This window comes from Oryctolagus cuniculus, chromosome 1 (assembly GCF_964237555.1).
Source record: "Oryctolagus cuniculus chromosome 1, mOryCun1.1, whole genome shotgun sequence".
Classification (NCBI taxonomy): domain Eukaryota; kingdom Metazoa; phylum Chordata; class Mammalia; order Lagomorpha; family Leporidae; genus Oryctolagus; species Oryctolagus cuniculus.
In genome coordinates this window covers 9,547,235-9,557,765 of record NC_091432.1, presented here as the reverse complement: position 1 = coordinate 9,557,765, position 10,531 = coordinate 9,547,235, and the positions used below count along the sequence as shown (strand labels likewise).

The 10,531-nt window shown below is 41.7% G+C and overlaps 1 protein-coding gene across 1 annotated transcript; it reads right to left on the bottom strand.

The window, feature by feature from the left end:
- Window positions 1-3,776: 3,776 nt before the first annotated feature.
- On the bottom strand, window positions 3,777-9,926 carry LOC127488973 (mammaglobin-B-like). Its single transcript, XM_051839723.2, has 3 exons — window positions 9,830-9,926; window positions 7,295-7,482; window positions 3,777-3,974 (listed from the first exon to the last, which is right to left on the bottom strand). Exons 1-3 carry the CDS (start codon window positions 9,882-9,884, stop codon window positions 3,936-3,938), a joined length of 282 nt encoding a protein of 93 aa, XP_051695683.1. The 5' UTR covers window positions 9,885-9,926; the 3' UTR covers window positions 3,777-3,935.
- Window positions 9,927-10,531: the final 605 nt, after the last annotated feature.

Sequence of the window (10,531 nt, the reverse complement as noted above, 5' to 3'; positions counted from 1 at the left end):
AACTGTGGGAGGGACGGTATGGGGGGGAAGCCATAGTAATCCATTATTCGTACTTTGGAAACGTATATTCATTAAATAAAAGTTAAAGAAAAAAAAAGAAAGAAACAAACAGGAAAGAGTAGATTCGATGGACAGAATGGGAAAAAATATTTGCAAACTTTGCTACAGATAAAGGATTAATAACCAGATATCTACAGAGAGATCAAGAAACTCCACAACATCAAAACAAACAACGCACTTCAGAGATGGGCTAAGGACCTCAAGAGACATTTTTCAAAAGAAGAAATCCAAATGGACAACAGGAACATGAAAAATGTTCAAGATCACTAGCAATCAGGGAAATGCAAATCAAAACCACAATGAGGTTTCACCTCACCCAGTTAGAATGGCTCACATACAAAAATCTACCAACAACAGATGCTGGCGAGGATGTGGGGAAAAAGGGACACTAACCCACTGTTGGTGGGAATGCAAACTGGTCAAGCCACTATGGAAGTCAGTCTGGAGATTCCTCAGAAACCTGAAGATAACCCTACCGTTCGACCCAGCCATCCCACTCCTTGGAATTTACCCAAAGGAAATTAAATTTGCAAACAAAATAAGCGGTCTTCACCTGAAAGTTTATTGCAGTTAAATTCACAATAGCTAAGTTCTGGAATCAACCTGAATGCCCATCAACAGTAGACTGGATAAAGGAATTATGGGACAAGTAAGTACTCTATAGAATACTATGCAGCAGTAAAAAAAAAATGAAATCCGGTCATTTGCAACAAAGTGGAAGAATCCAGAAAACATCATGCTGAGTGAAATAAGCCAGTCACAGAAGGACAAATATCATATGTTCTCCCTGAATGGTTTCAACTAACTGAGCATCAAAAAGTAAACCTGTTAAAGTTAAATGGACACTATGAGAAACAGTGACTTGATCATCACTTGTCATCACTGTTGATGTACAATTTAATACTCTATCCATTTTAGTATTTTTTGTTCTACTTAATATTATTGGTTTAACTCTATAATTAACACACAATTATTCTTATGTGTTTAAATTCAAGTGTAAAGCAAACTCTGTTAAATATAAGAATGGGAATAAGAGAGGGAGGAGATGTACAATTTAGGACATGTTCAAGCTGCCTTGCCCCAAATGGTGGAGTTAGAAATGTGCCAGTGGATTTCAGTACAATCCCAACAAGGTGGCATGTACCAATGCCATCTCACTAGTCCAAATTATCAATTTCAGTTCACAATTGATCACACTGATAGGTCTAAGAGTCAAAGGGATCACATAAACAAGACTAGTGTCTGCTAATACTAACTGATAGAATAAAAAAGGGAGAAAACGATCCAACATGGGACGAGGGATACACAGCAGACTCATACAATGGCAGATGTCCTAAACAGCACTCTGGCCTCAGAATCATCCCTTAAGGCAATCAGATCTGGCTGAAGAGCCCATGAGAGTATTTCATGTATGGAAAGCAAAGACACTCTGGAAAAAAGAAGACCTAAATGAAAGATCTCTGTGAGTGAGATCCCAGTGGAAAGAACGGGGCCATCAAAGAAGGAGGTAGCTTTCTCTGAATGGAGGAGAGAACTTACAATTTGGCTATGACCCAGTCTGAATAAGATTGAACTCGGTGAACTCAAAAGGCTTCCATAGCCTTGGCAACTCATGACTAGAGCCTAGGGAGATAACTGAGGCCATAAACAAGAGTGTCAAATTGTTAAGTCAACAACAGGAGTCACTGTGTACTTCCTTCTCATGTGGGATCTGTCCTTAATGTGTTGTCCAATGTGAAGTAATGCTCTGGCAAAAACAAAGAGGACCTAAATGACAGATCTCTGTGAATGAGATCCCAGTGGAAAGAATGGGCCATCAAAGAATGAGGTATCTTTCTCTGAAGGTAGGAGAGATCTTCCACTTTAACTATGGCCTTGTCGAAATAAGATCAAAGTTGGAAAGCTCAGGGGGCTTCCATGACTTTGGCAACTCATGACTAGAGCCTGGGGAGATTTGACACCTTAAACAAGAGTGTCAATTTGTTAAGTCAACAACAGGAGTCACTGTGCACTTACTCGCCATGTAGGATCTCTGTCTTTAATGTGTAGTTCAATGTGAATTAATGCTCTGACTAGCGCTCAAACAGTATTTTGCACTTTGTGTTCTGTGTGGGGGCAAACTGATGAAACCTTTACTTAATGTATACTAAATTGATCTTCTGCATATAAAGATAATTGAAAATGAATCTTGATGTGAATGGAATGTGAGAGGGAGCAGGATATGGGAGGGTTGCGGTTGGGAGGGATGTTTTTGGGGGGGAAATTCCATTGTCATCCATCAACTGTACTTTGGAAATTTATATTTTTAAATAAATGTTAAAAATAATAAAAATATTTCATATAGATGAAAAATAAATAAATCAACATTTTAAAAAGAGAAAACCAAGACAGATCAGTCCTCCAGACCAGGAACTGTGGGGCCAAGGATCCCAGGCCTATATGTGCCCAGTGAGCCTCAGGAAGGCTGCCCACAGAGGCTAACGGCAGGTCCCAAGACCTGGCTTCCAGGTCTCCTTCCTCAGGGAAAACTGATCCATGAATTACTATCAATCCCCACATCTCCAGTCCTCACAGGGTATCAGCCTGAGGCATCTCTGTTCTGTCCCCAAGGGTTCTATTCATGTGTCCTAGAATTGACTCCTTGAGTCTCAGTTTATTCTACGAGTTTGATCATCGTGTCTTTGCCCCATCCATGTAGATCCACAGGTGTAGTGTCTTAATAGGAAGATAGGATGAGGGGACCCAAAATCTGAGAAAACACACATCAGTTATGGGATGTATGCTCACAAGATCACACATTGCCCCCCTTCTACCTGAGTGATAGCTGACCAGGTTTGTTTCAGTTACCCACTCTGAGTCCAGAGAACTGTCCTTCCATCATCACCTTAACCACATAGGTACCTTAAAACATTGCTGAAGATCTTACTTAGTGAGAATTATCTTCAGAAAAAACAACTGCTACCCTTGTCTTGACGACTTTGTTCCTCAACCAGGTTCATTGTTTAACTTTGACAGGGACACTTTAAGAAAATTCAAATTTCATTCCACCAAGAGAAAAGTTAGGGAGTGGTGTCACCAAGCTGGCATAGCAGGAACTTTTGAAGGCTCCTTACCCTCACAAAGATACAGAGCAAGCATAAATTTGGGGAGAAATGCCTTTTTCTTTTTTGTGAAATGAGAAATGAGTTGAACTCCTTGTGGAACTCAGGAGAAACTGTAGATTTTTCTAACAAATTAAAGAATTCTGGACATCCTTGCATAGAATACCTTGATCACAGGGCAACAGCAAAGATCAGGAAAGCTCATAGCTTCACTCAGGCTTAGGAAGGGCTCAGACCTCATGTCCAGTTCTCACATTTCCTCGGTGAAATAACAACAGGTAACCTCCATACTGAAATCTTGGAACTGGGATGGTTCTGGTAGAACCTTGTAACCCAACAAAGAACTTAGGTAGTGGCTTGGGTTGGTAGATACCATTGACCTTTGTTTCTCAACAAGGATGAGTCTAGAAAACACAGCTCATGAGCTGTGCAGAGAAAGAAATCTTTGATACATGCAACCTGCACCCCAGAATCTATTACGGGGGAGTAAAGCAAGCTGCCCAATTGCACACCCTTGACTCTGTTAATGCATTGTCTACATTTGCACCCAGAGACAGGTGGGAGGGGCCTCTAAAACCTTGACTTCTATGAGAGAAGAAAAAGGAAACTTCTTGCAGTGGGTTTATTTAAATTAACTATACTTCAGGTTTCAACAACATCTTCCATATTACTGATCAAAGGGGAAAATCAAAAGGAAAAGTTGAGATTTCTGCCAGTCCACAGTTGGGTTGTAAGCATCGTCTGGATTCCTCTTAGCCAAAGTTCTTGTGACAGTTAATACGCAGCACAGTAAAGGCTGTCATATACCGTATGCTGCAAAACAAAAGCAGACAAATCACCTAGGCTTTCAACACTCTCTTTGAAAAGGAAATATTGATATCCAGATGCTTCTTGTCATTCCCTTGCCTTTGTTTAAAAAGGTAAACATCTAAGAAACTAGGACTGAAAGCAAAATTAGAATCATGTTCTCACTTATTCTACAACAAGAGAGACACTTTTGGATTCACAGCAGAAGTTGGTGTTTTGGGAATCTTCCCTACCATTGATAATGTCAATATTTCTTTTCTCCAAAAGAACTGTTCTTTGCAATAATTTAGCCAATACAAATTCTGTCTGTTCTTTTCCTTGAGGATCTACACACTGGAGATGTTTCTGAAACCACTGTTCAACATAGGGTTTTTCCAACCTCTGCTTTCATACAAGGTATGATGTTTCAAAGTTCCTCAATGGCCTTAGATTGAAAACTGTTATAATAGTCTGGGGATATCCATCATTGACTTTGGAACCTACAATTAAAACAGCACTGTGCTAGGAATTATTCCACTAATCTGTGTCTTCCTTTGTTGGTGGTTTGGTATTGAGTACACCTTTTAAAAATATTAATTCATTATCACATTTAATTTTTGTTCATAGTTATCATCTATGTTCCCATTAAACCAAGGTCTTTTCACTGTTTACTTGTTAAAATCTTATTTGATGAAGTATTAAGCCTTTTTACTGTAATGTAATTTAAATATGTTATTTCAGGGGGCTGGCGCCGTGGCTCACTTGGTTAATCCTCCGCCTGCAGTGCTGGCATCCCACATGGGCACTGGTTTCTAATCCCTGTTACTCTTCTTCCAGTCCAGCTCTCTGCTGTGGTCCTGGAGGGCAGTGGAGGATGTCCCAAGGGCTTGGGCACCTGTACCCTCATAGGAGACCAGGAAGAGTCACCTGGCTCCTTGTTTCGGATTGGCGCAGTGCCGGCCGTAGCGGCCATCTGGGGAGTGAACCAACGGAAGGAAGACCTTTCTCTCTGTCTCTCTCTCTCTCTCACTGTCTATAGCTCTACCTGTCAAATAAAAAATATGTTATTTCAAAAACTAAAAATAGACAAAGAAATGGAGACATAAGGGAGGTGTCATGTAGATAACGTGTGGGAAGGGAATATCATTTTGTTCTTAGAATTGAATCTGCAAATCACACTGAGTCTGTGAAAACCTCATTGATCATTAAAATTACAAAAGATTTCAAAGAAAAAGGGGAAAATGTGCCCATTTAATATTTAACTATATTGTTGTGGTTTTTTTCTGCAGAAATTGCTTTAGCTCTCATCATCAATGTATTAATTACAGTTTTTGTATTATTATTACTGATATTTCACATGTTTAGGAGCCACCGTATTATCTGTAAACTGTATATTCATAAGATTTGTCCATTTGCTTTTAGTTGTCTCTTTTGGTATAACTTTAAAAATATAAATATGAATTCATTTATTTTTAAGGAAGAGTAACAGAAACAGAGGGAGACACAGAGCTATAGAGATCTTCCATCTCCATCTTCCATTCTCCAAATGCCTGCAACAGCTGATTCTCCCATGTGATTGGAAAGAACTGACTGCAGCCCAGGCACATTACCAGGAAGTGCAGTCAGAAGTGGGACTACCACCACACACTCAAATCTGAGATGTGGCCTCTGAGGAGGCAGCTTAACCTGTTGACCTGCCAGGCCTGCCATATAAATACATTTTAACTTTTTAATTTATTTGTTTTTACTTTATTTGAAACCAGAGGTGGGGGGAGGGGAGAGAGGGAGGAAGAGAGAGAGAGAGAGAGAGAAAGAGACAGAGAGAGAGAGAGAGAGACAGCAAAAGAGAGAGAGAGAAAGACTCATACAGAGGGATCTCCCATTTGTTGATTCATTTCCAAAATACTTGTAACAGCCTAGTCTGGGTCAGGCTTAAGCCAAGACTCTGCATCTTAATCTGGGTTTCCCACTTGGAAGGCAGGGTCCTAAGCATTACAGTCACAACTTCCTGACTCCCAGGATGCAAATTAACTGGAACCTGCAATTGGAGGCAGAATCAAGATTCAAAACTAACCATTAAAATATAATATGTGGGGGCTGGCGTTCCGGCTCACTAGGCTGATTCTCCGCCTTGCAGCGCCAGCACACCGGGTTCTAGTCCTGGTCAGGGCACCGGATTCTGCCCTGGTTGTCCCTCTTCCAGACCAGCTCTCTGCTGTGGCCTGGGAAGGCAGTGGAGGATGGCCCAAGTGCTTGGGCCCTGCACCCGCATGGGTGACCAGGAGAAGCCCCTGGCTCCAGGCTTCAGATCAGCGTGGTGAACCGGCCACAGTGCACCGTCCGCGGCGGCTATTGGAGGGTGAACCAACGGCAAAAAGGAAGACCTGTCTCTCTGTCTCTCTCTCTCTCACTATCCACTCTGCCTGTCAAAATAATAATAATAATAATATGTACGAATCCTAAGCAATGTCTTAATTACACAAATCAACCATTCAAAGTGGATTGTTCAAGATAAAATAACCCCTCCATCTTAAATTGCAGGCATTACTCTTTTTCTCCCTACATTTATGACATAATTCTAAATTTTCTATTATGTAATGTATTCATAGGATATTTGGATATTTAGAAAAACTTTTAAAAATCTCAAGAACACTGAAATTTAAAAAGCATTTGCTGTCATTACTCTTGATGTCTGCTTGCAACAATTCTTTCAGCCATGGTTCTTTCACACCCATGACCTCTAGTTGTACATGCATGAGATCCATATAGAAATGTTGCATTGATTTCAGTCATGTATGCAAAGAAATCATGGTTCGTGGCATGTGCACTTGAATTCTTTATATAAAATGAAGCAAGAGCTGCACACATGTTGTTTGCTGTACTCTGAGAACTTTTAAGGACTTTTCTACCATTTATTTTGAAAGAGGAAACTTATTTTTGGTTGTTCCTGTGAATGTGTGTCACTTCAGGTGTCACATTTTCATCTTAACAGAAAATGTGTCTCTCCCAGTGTGTGTGTGTGTATGTGTGAGGGCCTCTCTGTGCACCCTGAATCTATATGTATGAATTTGTGTGTTTCTGTGTGCATGGACCTGAGAGTGAAGGTTAGGTAAGGCGTTTCTGAAGTGTTCTTTTCCCTATTTGGCCATTTTCAAATATCATTGTTTGAACATTCCTGAAATGAAGTGCCAAATCACCCTAAGGACAAGATTAAACTTATGATAGCTGGACAGATCTATAGTTACATAACCTTTTCACACGCTGTTTGTCATTATTGATGATAAATTTAGAACCTGCTCCTTCCTCGTCTGTGATTTACACGACAGAAGATGAGAAAATCAACATACCACCATGACTCGGAAGTTGGCCAGAGTCTCATTGCTCTGGCTGAGGAAGCACTCCTTGAACTCCTCTACAGCTGCTTCGGTTTGCTCAGTGTCGATGAACCTCTGAAGATCTGCTTTGTATTCCTCCACAGAAACCGATGGATCGATGGTCTTTTCCACGACGCTCTCCAGAAGAACGCAACCAGAACCTGGGGAGTAAGCATGACAACATGTGCTCAATTCCAGGAGGTGGGAGCGCACTTCTGTGGAGTCCTAGTGATATTAGTCATCTTCATACATGTCCATGGAAACGTGGATTCAGAAAGCTTTAGGAGCAAGGTCCAGTATTCTCAATTCTAGGACAGGAAATGTAGGCTCTTGGGGTCACCTCTGATACTGACAATGCTTTTCCTGACCTCCTCTTTTCTGCCAAAAGAAGACAAACTGTACAAATTAGTTTAATTAAGCAGTTCAAGAAATGATATGTTCTGATTTGGTGGAGTACATATAAGACACCTTTTGTGTTTATTCAATATCATTAGACATAACACTAGTCTCAGTGGCCCACAAAAGCCCAAGTGTTAAAGTATTGCCAATTCTTATGTTAATGGAAATTGATTAATGATTAAAGAATGAAAGGTGGAAATTTTATGCGATTATGATATCTGAGTGTTGTGCCTTTGGAAAATGCTTATATTGGATTAAAATGACGGGGTAGAGTCACCAAGATCAAAGCATGGTGGTTTTAAAAGATAGATACGGTGGGGACTGGCATTGTGGTGTGGCAGGTAAAGCCAGGCATGCACTACTGGCTAGTTAGAGTCCCGGCTGCTCCTCTTCTGATCCAGCTCTCTGCTATGGCTTGGAAAAATAGTAGAAAATGGCCCAAGTTCCTGCGTCCCTGTACCCACATGGGAGACTGGGAAGATGCTCCTGGTTCTTGCTCTGGATCAGCACAGCTCCAGCCACTGTGGGCATTTGGGGAGTGAACCAGCAGATGGAAGACCTACCTCTGTCTCTGCATCTCCTTCTTTCTCTGTGTAACTCTGACTTTCTAGTAAATAAATAAATCTTTTTTAAAAAACAAAGGCAGGTACCAGCAGAGGCAAAAGGCCTGAAATGCTCCCACAGTTCTCTCCTAGGAGCAAAAACTTTAAAGGGAGAGAGAGAGAGAGACGGAATACAGCATGCTTTCGGTCTCACTGTGCTTCCGAGCTCAGGATGAGACACTGTCTGAGTAATGATGCGCCACCATCATCAAATGCCAAACCCACAAGCTCCTGGATTTTAGAGTGTGAGCATTCAAAACCATGAAAATAGATAAATGTTTACATATTTAAAAATTTCTTCCTACTTGTCTCAAGGATTCTTCAGTAAAGTAAGGAAAAGTTTACTAATATAATACTTCAACATTATAATTCAGTGCAATCAGACAGATGTCCAGCACTGCAGAAGTAGGAGGAGTACAATAGTGTCCATTAGTTCTATTCACTCTGTTATTTCTAAGCAAAAAAAAAAAATACAGAGAATTTGAGCCTCATGAAAGAATCTGTTGTGGATCACTCTGTTCAGGAGAAGAAAGAGCTCAGGGCTTGGATCCCTCTAAATGAATTCTTTCATCAGCTCCAGGATTTTTTATTTAGTTGAATGTAATCCTATCACTTTTTTTTATTTTTTTTTATTTTTTTTTTATTTTTTATTTTTTTTTGACAGGCAGAGTGGACAGTGAGAGAGAGAGACAGAGAGAAAGGTCTTCCTTTGCCGTTGGTTCACCCTCCAATGGCCGCCGCGGCCGGCGCGCTGCGGCCGGCGCACCGCGCTGATCCGATGGCAGGAGCCAGGAGCCAGGTGCTTTTCCTGGTCTCCCATGGGGTGCAGGGCCCAAGCACCTGGGCCATCCTCCACTGCACTCCCTGGCCACAGCAGAGGGCTGGCCTGGAAGAGGGGCAACCGGGACAGAATCCGGCGCCCCGACCGGGACTAGAACCCGGTGTGCCGGCGCCGCTAGGCGGAGGATTAGCCTAGTGAGCCGCGGCGCCGGCCTAATCCTATCACTTTTAAAACCCATCTTCACTGGTGTAAGCAATAAGTGAAGTGGGCCCAGAATTGATGTGGGACACTGGGTTACACACTGCAGCCTAAGGCTTCCCCTGGGAGGTCTCCAGCTTCCTCTCACAGTGAAGAGATTCTGTGAGTGCCTACTTCAGGAAGCTCCATTGCATTGCAATGTCATGGTGCCATCAGTATTGCCCTTTCATGCTCTCCTGAAATACTCAATTCTAATATTTAACCCCAAGATCCATCCTGGTTTTCATGGTAGCTATATAAATGGTGGAGCACAATGAATGGCAGCAAAACATAACACAGTTTCGGTGCAGGGGAAAAGACCCTGAGAAAATAGTTCTTTCTTGGAACTAATGGTAATTTGTAGGTCAGTTAAACCTGGCCCTTTCTACTGAAGCTCACCTGGACTGGCACTAAGAGATTGGCTGGGACCCTTGGAGGCCCAGTTAACAACGTCTAGTCCAAAGGCAGCCCTCCCTGTACAGAACTCACCTGCATAGCAGTAAAGGGGGAGGGCAGCAAGCAGGAGGACCATAACCACCTTCATGTTGAGACTGCTGTGTTTGGCTCTTCCCTGTAGGTGACAGGAATCAAGGAAGTCACTCTGGAGGACAGCACCCAGAATTGCTCTATTTATTCCCCAGTGGTCACTCAGCCCCTCCCACGAATGAAAGAATGTTTCATGGCATTGGACAAAAAATAGCCTCCCCAAATGGAACCCAGCCAGTCTAATCTGTTTGTAGAGACCTGGAGAGAGCAAATTTGGACTCAGGACAACATTTAGACTGTCATCGTGACACTTCCTTTGGGAAAATGAAGTCGGAATGTTTTTTAAAATAAGTAAAACACAGCAGTGTGTTGTCCTGTGTTAGCATTTTTATTATTAATTTGGAATTCAAATGATTCTCCTTCTCTTCTCTCCATTTCTATTCTCGTAACAATTGGCTTTCACTTCTACCTCTCCTTATTCTTCATAGGAAACAAATCTGTAACCTGTATGTCTGGTATCCTTTAATGAGACAGCAGAAATGGTTGCAAGAATGTAAAATTCCAAAAAAGGCAACTTCCGTTTTAATAGTGTTAAAATGCTAAGAAATGCTCACTGAAATATGAATGGAAAGCAACTCTATAGCGCCACTGAGTGGCAGGGACTGCGGGTTCTTTAATATGTACTACAGCAATCCCTTAGGGAGC

Bases quoted from the DNA above. Each gene is read 5' to 3' on its own strand.
- LOC127488973 (XM_051839723.2), bottom strand. From the start codon at position 9,884: ATGAAGGTGGTTATGGTCCTCCTGCTTGCTGCCCTCCCCCTTTACTGC. The intron at 7,483-9,829 runs GTGAGTTCTGTA...CTTACTCCCCAG, and splicing joins CCCCCTTTACTGCTATGCAG to GTTCTGGTTGCGTTCTTCTG. The intron at 3,975-7,294 runs GTATGTTGATTT...TTTGTTTTGCAG, and splicing joins CCAACTTCCGAGTCATGGTG to CATACGGTATATGACAGCCT.